General features: G+C 36.3%; 1 protein-coding gene across 8 annotated transcripts in view; it reads left to right on the plus strand.

The window, feature by feature from the left end:
• The window catches only part of SUPT3H (SPT3 homolog, SAGA and STAGA complex component), a 304,630-nt gene that overhangs the window by 206,049 nt on the left and 76,047 nt on the right, over positions 1-22,534 (plus strand). For all 8 annotated transcript variants that reach the window (XM_039326205.1, XM_039326202.1, XM_039326201.1 and 5 more), the window contains 5 exons: positions 3,072-3,147; positions 5,877-5,989; positions 6,583-6,687; positions 9,734-9,919; positions 12,396-12,506. In XM_039326205.1, coding sequence (XP_039182139.1) covers positions 3,072-3,147; positions 5,877-5,989; positions 6,583-6,687; positions 9,734-9,919; positions 12,396-12,506 — 591 coding nt within the window. The remainder of the gene's footprint in view (positions 1-3,071; positions 3,148-5,876; positions 5,990-6,582; positions 6,688-9,733; positions 9,920-12,395; positions 12,507-22,534) is intronic.

The raw sequence follows: 22,534 nt of genomic DNA on the forward strand, positions 1-22,534 counted from the left end.
AATGTTTGTAACTTTAGGGTAAAGAGTCACTAAAATTATTAATATGTTTTGATGAAGGTTGAGCCTACTTCTTTATATATTTCTTTTCTCTTATATTTTTACCTTTCTCTTCCTTCTGTCTTATCTTTTTCTTGCACTTTTTACTCTTTCCTGTTATCTTTTCTTTAAGTTTAGTTCGTATTAAATTTTACTGGTATACTTAACATTCTTAATAAAAACCATATACATAAAAAATCAAGAAGTGAAACCTATTAAATTTAGTAGGATATTCCCAAAGAATTGAATGTTGTGCAATCTTAATTTTTGCATCCATCCAAATATGTAAGGCACCAATGTTTGAATTTAAAAGTATATATCCTTTGCCTTTGGAGTGAATAGAATAAGGTCTCAAGAACATTATAGCAGAAGAAATAATGAAGCATTTCTTGGCTCTCTCTGAAACATGATTGTATTCCCATGTTTATGCATGCTTGTAACAGTCAAACAGTCATTATTTATAATAAAGATTATATGAGTATCCAATACTTAAAAGAGAATGTTGATTTATACAGCAGGTTGTAGTTCCTATTTTAGATTTATGGAAAACTATAACCATACCAGGTTTAAATAAACATTCAAAAGGATTAGCTGCCCCAATATTTTGTTTTTCAAAATTCATAAAATGGAAGAAAAAAGCATTTACTATTTTGCTATTATAAAATATATTATTATATAATATGTAATATTATACTATGTAAAACATATATTATTAACATATATTATAAACAAAATACATATATATTGTGAACACACATATGCACACACTTTACATTAATGTAAAGAATAATCTTCTGTTGGGAAATAGCTACATTTCCATGGCAACCTCAGCATTCTAAATAATTTCATGAATCCAAAGAGGATACTGAATGACAAGGAAAATTAAGGAAAATAAGTTTCTGCAGAATGAGCCTCTCATTTATATAACTTTCATCTGGTTGAATAGGTCTCTGTGCAACTTGCTACATTCTTCATAGATTAGCTCAAGAGTAGTTTATAGAAAATTCCACAAACAACATTTTTTTCAGGTAGAAGGGGAAAGAAGAAAATATGTGATTATTACTTCCTCTTGAGGCCCTTTTAAGATTGAAATCTTATCCTGCCTTTGGTATAAATTAGAGTTTCGTGTTAAGTTGGAAATTCACAATAAAGTTTAGTATAATATCAAAAACTGCTACTCCTTACATACTCATTCATATTAATGGATAGAAGAGAAGGGTGTGCTTTAAAATACAAGATTAAATAAGATAACAAGAATTGCTTCGGTATCTGTTCTTTTATTTTCAAATCTGCAGCTTATCCCAGCTTCCATCAGTGTGTTACAAAAGTTTTATTAGCTTCAGCTGAAGATTCAGACTGTCTAATTTTTAAGATTATTATCATTGTGTGCTTTCTGCTTCATTTTCTAATTAAATTTTATGTGGATTTTAGAGCACATAATCCTCTAAATTACAAATATGAAATAAGTTTTAGGGCCTCTAGGATTTGCAACAAATTTACAGTTTAGCAATGTTTTATTAGCTCAGGTACCATTTTGACTTTTGTGATTATAACAGCAGTTCCCATTTGTTTTATACTGAATGTTCTTCATGGCTTTTGAGTTATAAAATTTCCAGTCCTATAGTCTAGGAGAATTTCTTTTTGAGAATGAATTTATATTTCTTCAGGCTTGTGTACATACTGGAAATCTTAGGACAGGAGACATGTTGCCTGCTGTTCCCTTGGTCTTATGGTAAAGCAACTCTGTGGTTGCTTGCTGCACCACAGGTCTTGAGGCAGCTTTCCTCAGTGGTGGTGGTGAGCCCAGTGGAGGTGAGGTAGAACACAATGATTGCCCTTAGGAGAACAGAGAGGAAGGTCCACTGGAGGTCATGGCAGTGGAATACAGTGGTCTCTTCAGGCTGTGGAGGGAAACCAAAAGGGCAGAAATGGGGGGGAGGGTGTAGGTGGTGGGCAATGCAATTGACTTTATGCCACATAAATTATTTATTTAGCTGCTTGGAATAAATAAATACTGCCTCTGAATACATATTGTACAATATAACTTATTTCAGTATTTTTTTGTCTAGGAAAAAAATGAAGCAAAATTAATAGATTCTAGTTTGACTTTTCAAAGCTATAGGATTTCTGCCAAGTTTTAATGAACATCAGACTAATCTTTCATTATTATTATTATCTGTCGTTGTTGATCTTAACCAAGTGGAATGTAGTTAGTGCTGAGTTAAAGCTATTCATTTCGTGTTCAATTAGCTGGTCTGGGAGCAGTGTTCTTCTGACCAGCAATATCTTCCTCCTTGCTCCTTTATTGGCTTGGTTTAATCTGGTTAACAGTATTAATTTGCATTGTTTTGAAGTTGCATTTGAAAGGGTAATGTCATAGCATCTACAAAAAAGGAACCATATATGTTCTAAATATATTGAATTAAACTGAATGGCAGCATCGGCAAATCATGTTGAGTAGAATGAGAATAAAAAGAATAAATTAAAGTGGAAAACAGCACCAGCTATAGGGGAAAAAGTTTCCAAAAGAATTAGGAGAGACTAATATATGTAGCAAGAGGAATATTTTTTTCATTAATTTATCATGATGACTCCAGGTTCTATTTTAAGATAGTCACATATTATTTTATCCTGCATTTGAGCACTGCTCTGTTTTCTTACTTTGTTCCAGACTATAGAAATAAAAAATAGGCAAAGAGAAATGTTTTTATTGTTGATAAATAACAATAATGCATTGGTGTGTGTGTGTGTGTGTGTGTGTGTGTGTGTTAGAAAAACAAAAGAAGAATCGAACACCAGGATGAAAATACAAGCAAGACTGTTTAATGTAAAACCACTTAGCTTTTGTCAGCAGTTGAAAGTAGAGGATCCGGGAGTTTACTTATATAGCCAGCTGCTTCTGCGCCCTGCTATTTGTGTGTGTGTGTGCGTGTGTGCGTTTGTGTGTGGATCACATCATCCTGTGATTCATGGAGAAAGAGTTGTATTAGTGTTTTGGGTGATGTATGCATTTATTAGTTTACATCATCTTCCAGAGAGCAGAAAGACAAGCACGAGTGATGGACTCAGCACAATATGCAGAATTCAGTGAAAGCCGTCAGTTGAGCTTTTGTAAGTATTGTGTAAACTTTTTACTCTCATAACTAGTATTTTGCAAGTTGGTAGTGGTTAAAAAGCAAATACATTTAGTGTCAGGACAAGAAAAAAAAATGCCATTTGCACCTATCTTGCAATAATAGCACCATTTCTTTGTATTCCCCTCCCCCAGAGGCTTTTAATTTATCTGGTAAGCCTACTAAATGCACATAATCAAAACACAAGGCTGTTAAAAAGGACATGAGAGTACATTCAAGTTCAATGTGACTCATTATAGATGAATTTGGGAGTCCCTTCATAAGATTCCTTGTATTAACTTCTTGTACATGTTCACCTGCAGTATGATTGTATAAATTGATTACACATGATAGTGATTGTCTAGCCCATGGGTAGGCAACCTCGGCTCTTTTATGACTCATGGACTTCCATGAGTTGAAGTCCATGAGTCATAAAAGAGCCTAGGTTGCCTACCCCTGGGCTAGCCATTTGATATTTAATGCTCTCAAAATCCTGAAATAATTTTGAGAGTTTTCCCCCTATTTTCCCCCTATGGAAAAAATAGAGAAATAATAAAGGCATGCTCATTCAAGGATCTGCTTAAAAAAAAGCAGAATGGGATGGCAAGTTAATGCCATCAGTAGGAGTAAGGAAAAGCACAACTGATATTAGAATTAATTTTAAAGCTATAGCCAGTTTTTAATTAATTAATTAATCTGCTAAAGTTACTCCATATGCACCTACATTTTCAAACAACATAACTTTAATTATCTATTACTTTATTAAGGGTCTTTGTCATAAAACAATAATAAAAATAACTACAAATAATGCTAAGAGCTTAGAGGTCAAAGAGACAAAAAGAGCACAATGAAGGAGTCATAAAAAAAACCTCAACAAAATAGCACAGTGTGTTCCAGTGATAAATGAAAGCACAAAAGCACAAAAATGTTAAATGAAAGGCACTTATCTAGTTTTCCATAACAAGCTTTTGATTTGGAGAAATGACTGGTTCACTTGAGGATCACAATGTGAAGAATAAATGACACATCCACAATTGTGTTTTCTGTAAATGTCAAATAGCAGAGACATTTGGTGTGTAAGTAGTGTTTTTGCTGTTCCATTGCTTTTTTCTGAGTTCGTTTTAAGCATCTGTAAATAGTTAAGTGAAAACTCTTCATCTTAAAATGTGATAACCTCACATTTTACACCTTTTAATTATAATCAAGGGTACACCTTGATTATATATATCTTTCAGACAATAGTATTGAAAATTTGAACTTGGAAAAACACTTATATAAATACATATTGTTTTCTGAGATACTGTAGTTAGTAGAATTCATCTACACAGAAATGAAAACATAGTATAAAAATAATAGATGTTTTTGAAATATCTGATTCAAAGCTGCTTATTTGAGAAATATTGCACAGACTTGGTTAAAGAATAAAATGTATTTTGAGATAAATCAAAATATTGGTCAGATATTGATAGAAATCATATTCAGAAATAAGTGACAATATGGAACATTGGATTCCTTATTCACTTGTAATCAATGTAGGAGGCTCACATCACCTGCCCTCTGAATTGAAAACTATCTAAATGTAGGATCTTATCAGTATGCTTTGTAAATGGTGTTTCTACTTCTTTTTTCAAAATGCCAGAATGACTTTTTAAAAAAGAAAAGAAACATATTTAAAATATATTTTAAAGTATATGGAAGCTTTCATTTCTTTTAATATTATATCCATTTATCCAAAAGTACCATTATTATTTATTTAGCATAAAGAAATGGTACCTTAGTCAGGAGATTACAATGTTAACAAAGTAGTTGTTTGGCTGCCTAAGACTGCTAGCTTCTTTGCTAGCAACAAAGATCAGATGATTTAATTCCATTGTCATACTGACTGCCATCTGTGCCAGTGAGTTCTGGAAAACTACAACACGAATTATTCATAAGATCAGTGTCTTCCAACAATGTTGTCTCAGAAGGATTCTTCATATCACATGTGAGATAGTGACAGAATGAAGAATGCTGTTTGCTGGACATGTACTCGGCATGAGTGAGCAATGTCCAGCAAAAACCACAATCAATTGGATATCATCTGATGGTAGAGAAAAAGAGGAAGGCCAAAGATAACCTGGTGCCAAATATTTCAGGAAGATTTGAAAACATCAGCCTTAAATGGAAGGATGCAGAGACTGTAGCTGTGGACCGAAAATTGTGGAATATGCTTGTAGCCAGTGGTGGGATTCAAATATGTAAACAACCGGCTTTCTGTGTGGATGCCTCTTCCGGAAGTCCGTCCTGGGACTGGGCAACAAAACATTAGCTACCGGTTCTGCCGAACTGGCTGAATCCCACCACTGCTTGTAGCCCAATGTGCTCAGCATAGTATGTGATGATGGGCTCCCTCACTATATAGTTTGTTTAAGTTGTGCCTTAAGCCATGAAAGTCAGCTGGATGACCTTAGGCCAGTCATTCTCAGCCCAACCCACTTCACAGAGTGTTTGTTGTAGGGAAAATAGGAGGAGAAAGGTGTGTTAGATATGATTGCTGCCTTAAGTTATTTGTACAAATAATTACTTACTTACTTACTTACTTACTTACTTACTTACTTACTTGTAAAGGAATTCAGATTCCTGAATGTTGGATTCCATCACTTATATTAGAGGTTACAAGGTCTTACTCTTCATAAGAAACAGTAGAAATCAGAAGATACAAGGTTAATATATTTTTTTTCAATACAGCCAAAAAAGCCTCCAAATTTCGAGACTGGTTGGACTGTAGTAGCATGGAAATAAAACCAAATGCAAGTGCTATGGAAATGCTGGCTTATTTAGCATATGAGACAGTAGCACAGGTAAATGAAAAAATGTTTATATTTCTGATAATTTTGGGGGAAGATGCCATTTAGTTACATTTGAATTTGAGGGCAATCATGGACAGCAGCTACAATGGACTCAATCAGCCTAGGAAGATCTCCCCTACACTTTTGCTCCCCACCTCTCCTAGTCTCCAGATGCCATTTCTTTAAATTCAAGGATGGAATATCCAACCACCTTGCCCATTCCTCCTCCTGTTTTTCAAATGTGTTACCTCCACTAATTGGCCTTGTTTTTCTCCTGTTCTTCCAACCTTGAAATAGTTCTGCTGAAAACATGCTTTCTTCAGGTCTATGTATGTTTTAGTCTAGATAATGAACTACCCCAAACTGGCTGTTCCATATGCTGGAAGGTGGGTGCTTCGAACATTTTTCATGTCTGTATTGCAACTTAATATGGAAAGATACTCTCCTCATAGAAAGGCAAAAAAACACATGCTTGTAATACTTCCCAGGACTAATATCAAAACATTAAAAACTCTTTCTCCTTTTTCTGTGCATCCTTTGCCTATTAATAGCCAATCAATTTAAGATTTCCATCTGTTCATTTTTAAATTGTCATTTTTCCTTAGCTGGTGGACCTGGCCCTTTTGGTCAAGCAGGACATAATACCGAAAGCTGGTGACCCTTTTAGTCATGCAATATCTGCTGCTTTTATTCAGCATCACCATTCTGAGGTAAATATGACTTAAAGTTTATAGTTTACAGTATGTAATTTATTGATTTACTTTATGTATCATTACAAGGACTTAAATTTTAATTATAGGAATATTTATGGAGGGTCTAAGGCAGGGGTGTCAAACTACTGACTCACGGGCTAGACGCGTAATCAGGAAGCCGCGCCCACCCCATTGCCGGCAATGGCAAAACCGTCCCAATATGTCACGTGATGTCACGTGATGTCACGTGACGTCACAAGTTTGACATTTCTGCTCTAAGGAGTCTAAATCACTTTTCCTGAACACACCTTTCTCCACCACACCTTTCTCCATGTAAATGAATATGTGTGTGTGTGTGTGTGTGTGTGTGTGTGTGTGTGTGTGTGTGTGTGTGTGTTTGTAGATTTTTACGGGTACAGGTATGCAGGTCTTGGCATATTCGGGTCTTTTCCCATGTAAGATTGAGAGTATCTTGGTGACGTTTCGACGAGGTCCCACTCGTCATCTTCAGGCTGGGGTCTTCGGCTTCATGCTTGTGCGAGCAAAGTGTGATCGGAGCTGCCGTCTCTCTATAAATATTGGTGGGGGTGTGTGGAGTGCTGGCTTAGTTGCTGTAGGTGGGTTGGTTGGCTGTGTTGGAGTTATTGTTTGTGGAGCTGTTTCATAACATCCTGAGTAGCTGAGGTGCTGGCTGTGTGCCCATTAGTCTTTTGTGTTGTAACGACCTGGGTAATGGGCTGTGTGGTAACATCCTGAGATCTAGTGTAGTGATATCCTGAGTTCTGAGTTCATTGGACAAACTAATAGGAGAATAAATGCACGCATCCCAGAACACAAGAACGCAGTCAGAAAAGAAGAAAAAACTTCCTCCCTCTTCTAGCACCTTAAAGCTACAGGACATGAAATTGATTTTGAAGGAACCAAACTAATCTCCAAAACTGAACACCACAACAAGAGAATAATTATGGAAGCCATCGAAATAGAAAAACACCCCACAACATGAATAAATGTGACGATACCTCCCGCCTACCAGACATCTGGAAACTAGCCCTAATCAACAAACGAGTCTTAGCCACAAAAACTGACTCCGGACCCAGAACAACACAGTACACCACCACCATTCACCCTCACCAGACCCAAACCTAAGCCCAAACCCATCCCTCAGACGAAATGCAATCACCATCCAGAAGCCAAACCACAACGACATCACCAGCTGCTGCACCTCCCTCCGACCCACACACAAAGCAGACGGACACACACCATGAACAGAGAGCTAGACCGCAAACTCAGAGCCAAACCAAAGCCCGACATGTTACATCACAGCCTTCTGCTCTGGACATCATATCACAGAACTCAGGAGGTTATAACGCTAAAGCTCAGGATGTTACTACACAGCCAACCACCCAGGATGTTGCAACACAGAACTCAGGATATCACTACACTAGATCTCAGGATGTTACCACACAGCCCATTACCACAACACAAAAGACTAATGGGCACACAGCCAGCACCTCAGCTACTCAGGATGTTACGAAACAGCTGAACAATCCACAAACAATAACTCCAACACAGCCAACCAACCCACCTACAGCAACTAAGCCAGCACTCCACACACACCCACCAATATTTATAGAGAGACGGCAGCTCCGATCACACTTTGCTCGCACAAGCACAAAGCCGAAGACCCCAGTCTGAAGATGACAAGTGGGACCTCGTCGAAACGTCACGAAGGTACTCTCAATCTTACACGAGAAAAGACCCGAATACGCCAAGACCTGCATACCTATACCCGTGAAAATCTACGAAAACAAATATATATATATTGGCTATGTGTGGCCAATGCCTACTGTATAGGGCAGCAGAAATAACCTTTAGGAACAGAAGGAAGAACTGTAGCCATGTAACCTGAGAAAGCATCTTCGACCTGACCTCTAGTTCTCAAATAGATATACTGGGGGGGGGAGGGAGAGAGAGAGCACATTTACTCTTGTAAGATTCTGTTACTATAACTTTGTAATGAAACTTGTATTAGCATTCACAACTTTAGTTTCCAAATTGATGTACCTTACTTATTTTGTTGCAAAGGAATCACTTGGGCTTTCTTCCTTGCAATAGATCATGGGTGTCAAACTCGCCACATCATGTGACATGTCCTAACATATTGTGACTTTTTTCGCATTGTCGGAGCTGGGGTGGGCGCAGCTTCTGCGTGGGGCTGGCAGTTTGACACCCCTGCAATAAATTAAGAAGAAAAATCAAACTATTCTCCTTCTTTTAAAGCTATTATTGTTATATGGGTAATCTATAATTAGATTTACAGTCAAAGACTGGTGAAAATGTAATAATTGAGATCCTAACCAAGGACCTAAGAATTATTAAGGCAATTTCTCTATATATAGATAATTCCAAAGCAGGTTTTTTTATATAAAATTGTGGTTTATTACGTAGTCAATCAGATGTTCAAACTTGATTTGGCATTTTTGTCCAACTATTGAGTCCTTCCCAAGGACCTGGAATAGGCAGATGTTGATGTTTTGTGGTATTAAAGGTATCATTGCAGGATGTAAGCTGTTCCGAATATTATTATTATTTTTCAAAAACAGTGAAATTGTTATTTGCTATAATACAATAGCCTACTAGAATCCATCGATGCTTGCATCTACTTATGGTTGCCATTTTATCTTAGAAATGGTGGCAGGGACAGTGAACATCTTCTGAAAGTATATTTATGGAATACTGTTGCATGTATTGAGCACTATTAGACTTCTATCAGAAAGATTTGGATTCAAATTGTATGATTTAGGATATATATTATAATAAGTTTAGATTCAGCAATGAAGCTTAATCAAGTACAATCTCTATGAAGAACAGAAACTGTCTATACTGGATCCTTCTGGATTTTGGAGGTGGAGAGGGCTGGGAAGGAACAGCTCCAGAAAGAAAAGTTGCAATTGTTGCAATGTCCCAATTTCTGACCACGTTCATCTTCTACCATTAAAACATGGAACTGATTGGTGTTGGTATCAGAGAAGAATAGGCAAAGGAGTAATTTTGTCTTTTTTAGATGCATGTTTTAGGGCAGACTGCAAGTATGAAGAGTAATCCAGGCTCACCTGATAATACTCCACCACCAACCCCCACTCTGCCATCAACGGGCCCACAGTATCTTGGGAAAATTCAGCCTGGGACAATGGGGAATGGCAGCACTGGACAAGAATCCTCCAAAGTCAAACAGCGAAAGAAGAAAAAAGTACGTTAAAACTAACAATAGAGACAGTGAAATATTTCAGCTACTCCAAATGTGTATGCTGTCCTCTGGAAAAGCTCATCTTATCTGTTCAGTCTGCAGGTCTTTCCTGTGACATCTAATAAACATAGTATTGAAGAGGTTTGTAGGCCATTCTAGTCAGACTCTCAGTGTGATGCTTGGAAGTAACTCTTTAGAATCTGACAGAATCATAAGATCCAAAGGAAAGGTCCTTCTGAAGATGACCTGCTTATGAGGTACTCTTTGCCCTCAATTTCTGCTTTCTTTAAGGAGGCACTGACAGGTATAGCTAGCACACCAGTGTCCCTCTGAAGCACATTTCTCCTTTGGATCCAGGTAGAACAGCTATTCCTGTCCCATTGAAGTATAATGATTTTTATCTTGTCTCTTTGTGGGTGATTCTTTTAAGCTATAAGTTGTCTTGGGAATCTAGTCTGAATAGAAAGATGGAATATGAATCAGGATTGTGTGAGGCTCAGCTAATCACAGTGAAAAGTATAATATGTATATTTCTTATTTTCCTCCTTACGATGATTGTCTTTTAATATTTGTGTTTTTACTGTTTTTAACTGTTTGTAAGCTACCCAAAGTTGTTGGCATTTGATTAAAAATTAATCAATCAATTAATCCCCGGCACATGTTTAATTTTTGTGCTGCCAAATGTATGCTGTGAAATGGAATTTGGAATGGAACGCATATGGAAATCTAAGTTGCTTTGGAAGTTAAGATTTGTTTATATGAGATCTGACAACCATTTTAGATGGTCTTGTGACTGTGCTTCAACGAGATCAGTTTCCTTATTGTGGTGCAGTTTTGGAATAATTTTCCCATGAAGATTCATTTTGGATAGAGTATTTTTTTCCCCAAATCCATTAAAAAAACTTTAGTCATTCAGATATAAAACAACTCTTCCTTTTTATATTAAAGTATATTGTTTTGAAAAGTCTCTGAAAGCCTTAGATGAAGAATTAAAGAAATAAACCTTAAATATCAAAGTAATTGTTCAGAAGCTCCTTGTCTACTAGGGGTCCTAGTAGTAACATTGATTGTTGTTTTATCATTCAGTAGAATGTATAATATTACAAAATTGAGATTTAAAATAATAACAAAATAATACATGAAGGGATAAATAAATAAATAAATGAGATAAAAAATGAAATAAGTTTTGGATTGTTAGAAATGATTTATCAAAATTTCTAGCCTGAGAAAAATTTTGCTTGAAAATAAAATAGTCCTCAACTTATGACCAAAATTGAGCCCAAAATTTCTGTTGCTAAGTGAGACAGCTGCCCCTGGGACACTGCAACCGTCATAAATGTGAGACAGTTGCCAGGCGTATGAATTTTGATCACTTGACTTGGGGAATGCCGTAATGGTCTTAAGTGTAAAAAATGGTCGTAAGTCACTTATTCCAGTGCTGTTGTAACTTTGGACAGTCTTTAACAAACTGTTGTAAATTGAGGATTACCTGTACTATGTAAATCCCAGAATAAAAATAAGTCGTGTGAGATAGTAAATATTGCTCAATAAAGCCTCTTCTGGAAATTGTTAGTAATCTTTGAGCAGAATAAATTTATGTCAGCTTGGCACCATAGGTACATAATGTTATACTAAAGATGCAAACATAAACACAGACATACAGAGATAGATAGATAGATAGATAGAGAGAGAGAGAGAGAGAGAGAGAGAGAGAGAGAGAGAGAGAGAGAGACTTGCAAGCTTAAAATAAATTGAGATTTCATTTAAGATCTCATTTAGCTAGGAATCCCTATCAGTATCAGAAGAGATAGATTCCTCATCACACATTGGGCATTTCAGCAATCATTGAAAGTATAAAAAATCCACTTTACAGACTGAATCACATAATATGAGTAAAGTGGCAAATCTAAGCACTGGTATCATTTGACTTACTAAGAAAGCTTCACAACTACAATTTTTACAAAACTGCATGTAGGGGAAATAAAAAATTACCCTTTAGGAAAATCAGAAGAATTTTACTAGGGTTAATCATACCAAATAACAAATGCATTCGCTTTCTTCACCTAAAGAAAAAGCAGGGCTTTTAGTAATATCAGAAGTGGTCAATCTGGTGATTCCATTCTAAGCCCCAGTTGGTGCACAGAAGTTCCTCTAAGTTCTCTGTTATTTATGGACTTATGGTGTTAATGTTGCTTGCTTCCAAAGTAGCCTCTCCACACAACGAAAATGCTATTCTTCTTCCTGTTCTTCATGTGTTGTACAAGTAAACTTTATCTTCTAGAATAAATTTCCTTTTTGCTCTGTTCATGAATGTTTGAGTTTTATTTTAATGTGAACTGTGTGACAATGATTGTCTCTTCAAAAGAAATAAGTAAATTCTACAAAGGTCAATTTTCTTCATTCACAGTGTGTGCTTGTTATAAGTTTTCAATTTAATAACAATGAACGTGCTTTGTTGTTGTTGTTGTTGCTGCTGCAGAGTACTGCAGCTTGTGGTGTAGAAGCCCAGAGTGATGCCATCCAGCCTGCCCACATCAGAGAGGCCATTCGCCGCTACGGCCACAAGATTGGACCCCTTTCCCCTTACACAGTATGTAATAACAAAGATTTAAGAAGCTATATTTATAATCTTAGAGAAATTTGATTTTCAAGTGGTCAAATGAAGAACACTTGGAACTGTTAAATGCAATTTGTGGAAATTCTAGTTTTCTTTAAAAATGGAATAATTTCTTGGGGGAATGAAACAATGTTTTTCTTTTGTTTGGGGCAAAGGAAGAGGGCTTTTGTTTTAAATATTTCTAATGATGATTTTTTTTTGTTTGGAGTACTCTTAGTGTCAACAAAGTTTAAATATTCTAATATTAGTGGATTGATTAATCTTCTAACAAGATTAATTCCTTAAGTCACACATTTAAAGGTTCTTAATGACTTAGACTTCATAAACCATTTACATTATAGTAATGTACTTGAAGAAGTATCTTTATAGATGTAATTGAAAAAGTATCTTAGTTCTACATAAGTATAAAATTGTGTTTAAAATTATCTATTTCTTTTTAAATATTCAAAGCATTTCATTTATAAAAGATAAGGCTCTAAGAGTGGTGTCAGAAAAATGCCCCAAAATGTTTCCCTACTCTTTGTCAATATTACATTCTCTTACCAATCTGTTCCAATTCTGATTCTATTATTAACTCATCTTTATAATTTTACTCATCTTGTGTGACTTGAAGTTAGTCACTCTCTTTCAGGCCAACCCACTCATAAGGTTGATGTGGAGAAGATAAGAGGAGGAAGGAATATTAGGTATATTCACCCCCATTGAGTTATTTAGAAAAAAAGTGGGATATAAATGAAATAATAAATAAATAGTGAAAATGAAAGCATCATTTTAGGCTTTGTAACAGTATTGTGAATCAATCTGGAACTCCTAGAGAAAGGATGGAATATAAATATAACAAATGAATATCAAATAATGGTATTGTTAGCTTTGCCTGCTTCAGCTGGGGCCTCACAAGCATTCTGCCATCAAAAGAAGAAGGGGGAGGAAGGATGAAAGGGGAAAAGATGAAAGGGCAATAAAGCTTTGTGTGTACAATAGGAAATTGGGAGGGGGGGAAATGACAGGTGAGAAGGACCAGAGCAGCACCATCCTGGATGCAGCATCCCATGGCCAGGTACCCTGAGAAATATGTGGATTACCCCCAAACATCTCAGAGTTCTCAAAACATCTTGGCAAACTCCAGTTGGCTGGAAACGGACTGGTCATGGAGAGAGGGATGAGCTGGGGGAAAACCTATACCTTATTTTGCATCCAGCGAGTGCAATGATTTCAGAGCTGACTTGACTTGACTATAACCACTTAGTAAAGAACGCTTTGCTTTAATCAAATGGAGTTGAAGGTCTGACAGGTATGTATTGCTTCCTATTAAAGAAAGAAATGCAAGATTATTTTTCTAATGTTTGTCTCTAGATTAGGCTGGTGGCTGGCCCAAGCGCACCCACTGAGTTCCCATAAATGGGGGTAAATGGGTGCCTTTACTAGTCCATCACCATAACCACCATACTACACTGGCTCTCAGTCATGTTGAGGAGAAATGTTTTACTGACAGTAATGTGAATAACACTTTTTTAAATACTCTATACAGTACTATTAGGAAACAATAAAGGTGGCTACTGAAGTAATAAAGGTGGCTACTGAGGAAGAAGGAATTAGAAAAAATCTTAATTCTTCTATGAGCAGGAGGTAGCTAGCTAGCTGTTAGGAGAGGGACTCTAATCTAGACCAAGACCTAATCTTTTCAACATGCACACATTATTGGAGAATTGGAACTTCAGTACTTAAATAAATACTAAATATACAGTATTCAGAAACTTGAATGATAATAAAAGGGATATCCTTTTGTGCAAAATTGGGGTAGTAGCTTCTAGGGAGAAAGAAGAGGAAAGCAGCTAAAAATTAGTGAGGGAACAAAGTTTGCTAAGTGTTGTGTGCACCTCTGTTGACTCCCCGTTTTTATTTTTAACAGATTTTGACTCATTATTTAAGATAACCTATTGTAATATTTATTTTACATATATTATAGAATTACATCGTAGACACAGCAATAAAATCTTTCTCTGTCAATTTTTTCTTGATCCAAATCCTAAAAGGATTTAAACTATTATACATCCATTAAGTCAGCGGTCCCCAACCTTTCCGGCTTCACAGATCAGTGGGGGGGGAGAGGATGGCTGATTGTGCAAATGGAGCTTTGCACGCTTGCTCTACTGCCACTTGCGTGGCCCAATTTCCAATGGGCTGCAGCTCAGTAATGGGCCAGGGACTGGAGGTTGGTGACCTGTACATTATGTTGAATTTAATGCAAACTATATTTCTTGAGTGGACAGAGTTGAAAAGTTTGATACAGATATGAAGGGGATGTGTGAATGTGACTCCAGTGCTGCCTACAGCTGTCAGGTTAAGATTTAACAATGCACCTCTTCTCACTTGGATTGATGTATGAGGACCAGGATATTCTGTTGAAAAGTCATACAGCAGAGAGTCAGTTATGGGGGTTGGGAAATGTTGTTACATTATTTGTGACGTTCCTCTTCTGGTTTCTCGGTTGGTATTTTCTATGGGTGATCTCATGGCATTGGCATGTTTCAAGAGGTCTACTGCAAGAGTCTTCCCCATTATGTCTGCATGCAGAGATACAGTAGTTGTATAAAAGATAATTAGAGTGTTACAATAGAGAATTCACTCAAAAACCTTTTTTGCTTTGGAACTCTTAACTTGAGCCAGATTAGTGCCTCCACTGTCTCTGCCTGATTTGCATTTCATGCCTGAATTAGGGCTTTGCCAATTAACAATTTGTTATCTATAATGCAGATGGAAAATGGATGAAAAAGAATTAGCCTTTAAATTTGACTATATTTGCCAATCAAGGAAGCTAATACAGCAAAATTAAATCATTAAAAGTAATGCAATTAACATCATTTCAGTGCATAAATAATTACATATTATGTTTCTATGTTTCTTCCCTTATTTGAGATTCTACAGTGTATCTTCATTTAAAGCAGGGGTGTCAACTGCCAGCCTGGAGGCTAGATGCATCACGCCAAAACCACGGCCACCCCATTGCCGGCAATGAGAAAAAAGTTGCGATATGTCGCGACATGTCACGTGATGTCATCAGTTTAACACCCGTGATTTAAAGTATATGACTATATTATTTATAGATAAGATATTTTCTTTCTTCCATACATGCTGCTAATTTAAGATTAATCCACCTATGCGGACAATATAAAGAGTCAAAATATAATGTTTTTATGCTGAAACATTAAAATATGGAAAGCTATGAGTTTCTTGGACATTATGAAGTTGTTATTGCATTAAGCCAACAGGTGTCTCTAACAAAATAAAAAATAAGTTGGCATTCTCAACTGGAAATAATTTGATGCTGTGTGAGGAAAATTATTTTAACAGAAATATGTAGGTTTCTCCATTTGCCAAATACTTTCTTTATTGACCATTTGCCCTAGTTTGAATTTCATATCTGTCCAATTCAAGAGATAAAACAAAACTAAAGGCTGCTGTGCATAATAAACCTCACTATATTGTTCCTATGATAACTATTTTTGAGTAGAACTAATAATGCTCATGGTCTGCAACAGATTCTTTCCACAATAGGCCTTTAAATAAAGTTGAGAAATAGCTCATTGTATGTGGTAGATACACAAAGACTTTGCCATATGCAGATGGCCATTATAGAAAGCAATTTAAAGGACATCACCATCATCTTGTCTATATAATGCTATATGAATTTCACAATAAAGAAAGAGCAGCCAGGTTTTTCAAGAGTAACAATCAACAAATTTAATTCTCACTAACAGAGATGAAATGATAGAAGGTGTTGAAGCCACAGGAACCTTGGGGGGGGGGGGAGTGATCATCCAATATTGGAATTCAACATTATGCAAGCAAAAGCAATAGAACACAATCAAACTAGAGTCTTGGACTTTAAGAGAGCTAATTTCAATAAATTTAGAGAGAGCTTGGGAAGGATTCCATGGATGAGAATCCTCAAGAAGCTTGGGAAATTTTGAAAAGTGCGATTATAAAAGCCCAGTATAGCACAATACCAATGAAAAAAAAAACAGCTCTCAAAAGAAACCAGTATGGCTGCATAAAGATCTCCCTGATAAATTGAAAGACAAAAAGGACAAGTATAAAAAGTGGAAAGAGGGGCACATAACTAAGGCAGAATATCAGCAAATAGCCTGAGCCTGCAAAGATGAAGTGAGGAACGCTAAGGCTCAAACTGAAATAAGGCTTGCGACAAAAGTCAAAAATAACAAAAAAGAGCTTCTTTCAAGCAAACAAGAAAAATGTTAAAGAAATGATTGGCCCATTAGTGGGAGAAAGTGGCAAGAAGGTGACTAGCAACAGGGAGAAAGTATAACTATTTTTTGCATCCATCTTTACACAAAGAGAAAAAACAGTCCAACTTATCAAAAACAGTACCGTAAAAAACAGATTAGAAACACAAGTTAAAATAGGCAAGAAAATGGTAAGTGAGCACCTGTCCATCCTAGACGAGTTCAAATCACCAGGACCAGATGAATTACACCCCAAGGTTCTGAAGGAACTGGCAGATGTGATCTCAGAGCCACTGAACTATATCTTTCAAAGATCCTGGAGCACTGGGGAACTACCAGAGGACTGGAAAAAAGCTGATGTAGTTCCCATCTTCAAAAAAGCGGGGGGGGAAATGGATCCAGGAAACTACAGACTATCATCCTGACCTCAATACCTGGGAAGATTCTGGAAAAGATAATCAAGCAACGAATCAGCAAACACCTAGAGGCAAACAAAGTCATTACCAAAAGCCAACATGGGTTTGTCAAAAACAGATCATGCCAGACAAATCTTATTGCATTCTTTGACCAAGTGACAAAATTAGTGGACCAGAGGAATGCTGTGGATATAATTTACTTGGACTTCAGTAAGGCATTTGATAAAGTAGACCACAACCTACTACTTGACAAGATAGAAAAATGTGGGTTAGACAACATCACCACCAGATGGATTTGTAGCTGGCTGACTGGCCATACTCAGTGTGTGGTCCTCAATGGAACTGCATCTACATGGAAGGAAGTGTGTAGTGGGGTGCCCCAGGGCTGTGTTCTGGACCCAGTGCTCTTCAACATCTTCATTAACGATTTGGACGAGGGGATAGATGGGGAACTCATCAAATTTGCAGATGACACCAAGCTAGCAGGAATAGCCAACACTCCAGAAGATAGGCTTAAGATACAGAAGGATCTTGACAGAATTGAACATTGGGCACTATCTAACAAAATGAAATTCAGTGGTGAAAAAAGTAAGGTTCTATATTTAGGCAAGAAAAACCAAATGCACAGGTACAAAATACATGGTACCTTGCTCAATAGTAGTAATTGTAAGAGGGATCTTGGAGTCCTAGTGGACAATCACTTAAATATGAGCCAGCAGTGTGCTGCAGCTGCTAAAAAAGCCAACACAGTGCTAGGCTACATTAACAGAGGGATAGAATCAAGATCATGTGAAATGTTAATATCACTTTATAATGCCTTGGTAAGGCCACACTTGGAATACTGCATCCAGTTTTGATCACCATGATGTAAAAAAGATGTTGGGACTCTAGAAAGAGTACAGAGAAGAGCAACAAAGATGATTAAGAGACTGGAGACTAAAACATATAAAGAACGGTTGCTGAAATTGGGTATGTCTCAAGGGTTGTCACAAAGAAGAGGGTGTCAAGCTATTCTCCAAAGCACCTGAAGGCAGGACAAGAAGCAATGGATGGAAACTAATCAAGGAGAAAAACAACCTAGAACTAAGGAGAAATTTCCTGACAGTTAGAGCAATTAACCAGTGGAACAACCTGCCTCCAGAAGTTGTGAATGCTCCAACACTGGAAGTTTTTAAGAAGAGACTGGATAACCATTTGTCTGAAATGATATAGGGTTTCCTGCCTGAGCAGGGGATTGGACTAGAACAGGAGTCCCCAACTCCCGGTCCGTGGACCGGTACTGGGCCGTAGCATACCAGCAACCGGTCTGCACAAACAAGCAAAGCCCCATCTGTGGCATGTAGGCAGCGCACAAAATCACACACTCTCCGGTCCACGGAAAAACCTCTTTCCATGGAACCGGTCCCTGGTGCCCTCTGGACTAGAAGACCTCAAAGGCCCCTTCAACTCTACCACTACTACCACTATTATTATTATTACTATTATTACTATTATTATTATTAAATATTGTTGATTCTTGTGAATTAAAAATTCTATCTTTCTAAGAATTCATTTCCATTATTATTTGAAACAAAATATTGCAGAAAAAGCTATTTATCTGCCAACATGGGTGTGTTACAGATGTAGCCAGTTTTGAATTGGTGCTGAAACCAGTTGCTTGAAAATGTTATTTAAATTAGGTAAACAGAAAAAAAAAAATAGAGAATTGGCTTTTCAAAAAGGCCAAAGTATATCTGTGGGGATTTGTTCATTGACTAGAGTTTGGGGACTCTATATTGTCACCAGGAGCATATTTAATTAGCTCAATATCAAATATCAGTTAGTGGGAGACAGAATATTTGTTATAATTGTTATAATACAAGTTATAATTTCCTATAAATGACATTTTTAGGTTTCTCAGTGGCTGTACCTACAGAGAAAGAAAATAACTAGACATATAATTAAGTTATATATTATGTTTAAATATATAACCTATCTAAGCCCATTGTTTGGAGGTTTCTACATATTCATGCATATTTTAAAATTACATGCAGCATAGTTGCGTTGAGTTGTAACTGAGAGGCCTTTTTAACATAGATTTGATAACGTAACATTTCATTACATTGCAGAAAAACCATATAACAGAATGTTTGGACTTCTTTGATCTCCTTTTATCATGTATAATTACACTGTTTATGTAATATTGCTTGTGTAGTCATTATTGTTGCTAATAACAATTGGTTAATGATTTTGATAACATAAACTGTAAAATTTTTCAGTTACACTATTGTATGTTGTTTGAGTTCAGTATACCTACTCCTAATGCAGGAGTATTTATATATTTATAAATATAGAGAGAACAAAGTATATAAATGAATAAGAATGTAATTAGTGTTAACATTAGGAGTTCATCCTCTCCAACTACTGTCATTTACTTTAGCTTTGGATATTTTTTTTCTTAAATAGTTTTCTCCCACTCAAACTGTTGCCTTTGCTTGCTTCTGGGGTTGGCAGTTTTCTCTGCTGGCTGGATGCCATTTCCTACTCCAATTGCTTCTGGGGCTGAAAAAGCTCTCATTTTATAGCCATATAAAATGTATATGTGAATGTATGCAAATTGCTTACAAGGTGACTGAAAAAGTTCCAGTGACATCTTCTTGCTTTTCCTTTATCTGGACAAACTTATATGCCTTTTGAACTGTTAGGTTTAAATCATTTATCCTGTTAATATTAGCTGTTATATTAACAGCTGGTGATAACAAGGGTATTGTTAATATAACTAATAAAGTTGTGCAGTCTTCCCCGAGTTTAATTTTGATAGTTCCTGCAAGTCATGATGGTAAAAGTCTATACTGAAACATGTCAATAAGTATCACATTGTTAAAATTCCTTTAAAAAAATAAGTTATACTCCAAAAGCCCTTCTTTGCTCCCCACAAAATAAAACAGGCAACTTGAGCATTGCTTCTTTGATGACATCAGCCCCAGTTAGAAAAAGATTTGCCTGTCTCTGATCTGAAAGACTGAAAGCCTTTTTCCAATATGAGTTGATTCTCTTCTTCCCACATTGTGGAAGATTCTGCAACTGAAGTTCAGAAATCTCAACATAATTTCTGTCATGATTGGATTCATGATTGGAAATGAACTCTGAAAGGCATTATTGCTTAAAAATGCATTTTAAAAATAAGAGCCACATGTCATGATACATTTTTAATCGAGCATAATAAAATTTAAGAGGAATAAATATTATCAATTATAACAACATGCATAATAAAAAGCACAGTGTAACGTAACTTTTTTTGCCTCAGTTAAAAGTTGTATTAATCTTAAACTGCACGAAAATGTTGAGACTTTTCATACTTTGATATGTTAGGCTGTCTTTCTTAACAACTTATGCTCTTTGTCCTCAAAACCTTGTTTCTGTTTATATAATTTGCTTAATTATTAGTTTTGTACTTATACACAGTTATGTGGGGAGATGTATGTGTGTAAAGCTCTTCAAGGAACACTATTGTCCTCAAGGGCAAACATCAATAAAGATATAGCATGTGTTGTCAGTTGAGCTGCATCGAAATTAAGTGCTTTATAAAAGATACAAAGATATTCTTTTTGCTACCCAAACATGGCTGTATTGAAGTTTACTTAGTCAGGGATGAATTTCAGCATATTGTTTTTGTGTGTGTCACATTTTATATTTTGGAAAAAAAATGACTAGTTCCGTAAAAGCGGTAGGAAACCAGGTCTCAGTATGGAGCCCTTGTTTTCCTCTCCCTTCACCCGAGGTTCCTCCCTTCAAATTTATGAAAGAAAACATTTCTTTCTGTGAAAGGTTTTTGTACACCAGCATCTGGAAGTGTTTATTTCAGTGGCGTGTAATCTATCTGTGGATTTAGTTAGCACCAGACCCCCTTTTGTGTATTCCTGACTTAAAATTTTTATAAGTGATCTTGTTGAATTTGTGCCAGGATGCACATGGTTTGGCTGATTGCTGCATATATCCTTTACCTGCCAGTCACCTTTGATTTATATTCCTTCCCTCTGCTTTGGCTTCCAAAACTGGTGCCATTGAACTGTCCCTTAAATCATCTTATTGGATAAATTACTCCAAGATGAGATGGTACATTTTTGCTGCCTGTGGATAAAGATACATTCCTACTGTTGGTCCTCACTAAGTCAGTGCTGAACCACTTACATAGGAGCTTACTGGATGAGAAAAATCAACTTCTCTGCTTGTTTCCTCTTTCAAATGCAACATTGAATACAAAAGTTTGCCAAACATGACCAGTTGAAAAATAGCTTAAGATACTCCTTTGGAATTTACTGGAGAAAAAACCCTCTTTTTCCGGAATAGTTCAGAATTCAGGATTTCTAAAATAAGATTTAGAAGGTCCACATGTTTTAAAACAAGCATTTTTGAAAGCAGTGTTTGCAAAGTGCAATTTAATACTCAACTGGGGAATCATTTGAAAATAGATTTAATTATATACATTATGTACACAATAATGATGGCTTTTGAATAAAAGCAATAAAATTGTTCTAAACCAATTTTGATGATGGGGATGCATATCTGTACATTAATATGGAAGTTTTATTGCATTGACAATGATTTTAAAAGTTCAATATTTTTAATAGTTGATTGAGTCACTTTCAAAAGATTTAAAGATATTGACAAAGTTTATAGCTTAAAAATATTCTGATACGGTGAAATTAATATTTCTGTGCACTAAATATGGAAGTTTGTCGCTGTGCAGATTATCGTTGCAGAAAATGTTATCCTGAGACTTTTGGCAGTTATCAGCCTTAAGGATCTTAACTCCAGTCTGTTACTGAGTTCTTTTGGGACCGCTATAGTTGAAGCCCTGTTAGTAACAGTCTCTGCTTTTCTTTCGGAATGTTTTAGCTGATCTTTATTGTTGATTTTTTGTTATTTTCTTCTGCTTTTCAGTTTATCATTTCATTTGGCCTAGGTGAAAGATGATTTTTCCCCCTCCTACTATCGTTAGTTAACTGGAACTTAGTGAGCTGGTCAAATAGAAATTGAACTAATAATAGACAATGAATATACCAATTGTGGGTTCAAGCTATGTCCCTAATGGAAGAGCATTCATCTTGACTCTCTACCTAGATAACTGTTATGTGATGGCTGCTTCTGATGATTGCCCAAGCTACACTTGATAAGCTCTCAGAAATACCACCAGTATTAACTGAGTTGTCCTTTTAATCAAACTGACTCTTGTAAGCCCCAGTATTGTTTCTATCCCTGTAGAGGAGACATGTCAAACTCGAGGCCCATTGGCCATATCAGCTCCAGATATGGCAAGAGAGAGGCTCCCACCATCTCGGCCCAGCCTGGCTGGGTGCCC

This window comes from Crotalus tigris, unplaced genomic scaffold (assembly GCF_016545835.1).
Source record: "Crotalus tigris isolate CLP2741 ecotype Arizona unplaced genomic scaffold, ASM1654583v1 scf7180000024340.7048381, whole genome shotgun sequence".
In the NCBI taxonomy this organism is placed as follows: Eukaryota; Metazoa; Chordata; class Lepidosauria; order Squamata; family Viperidae; genus Crotalus; species Crotalus tigris.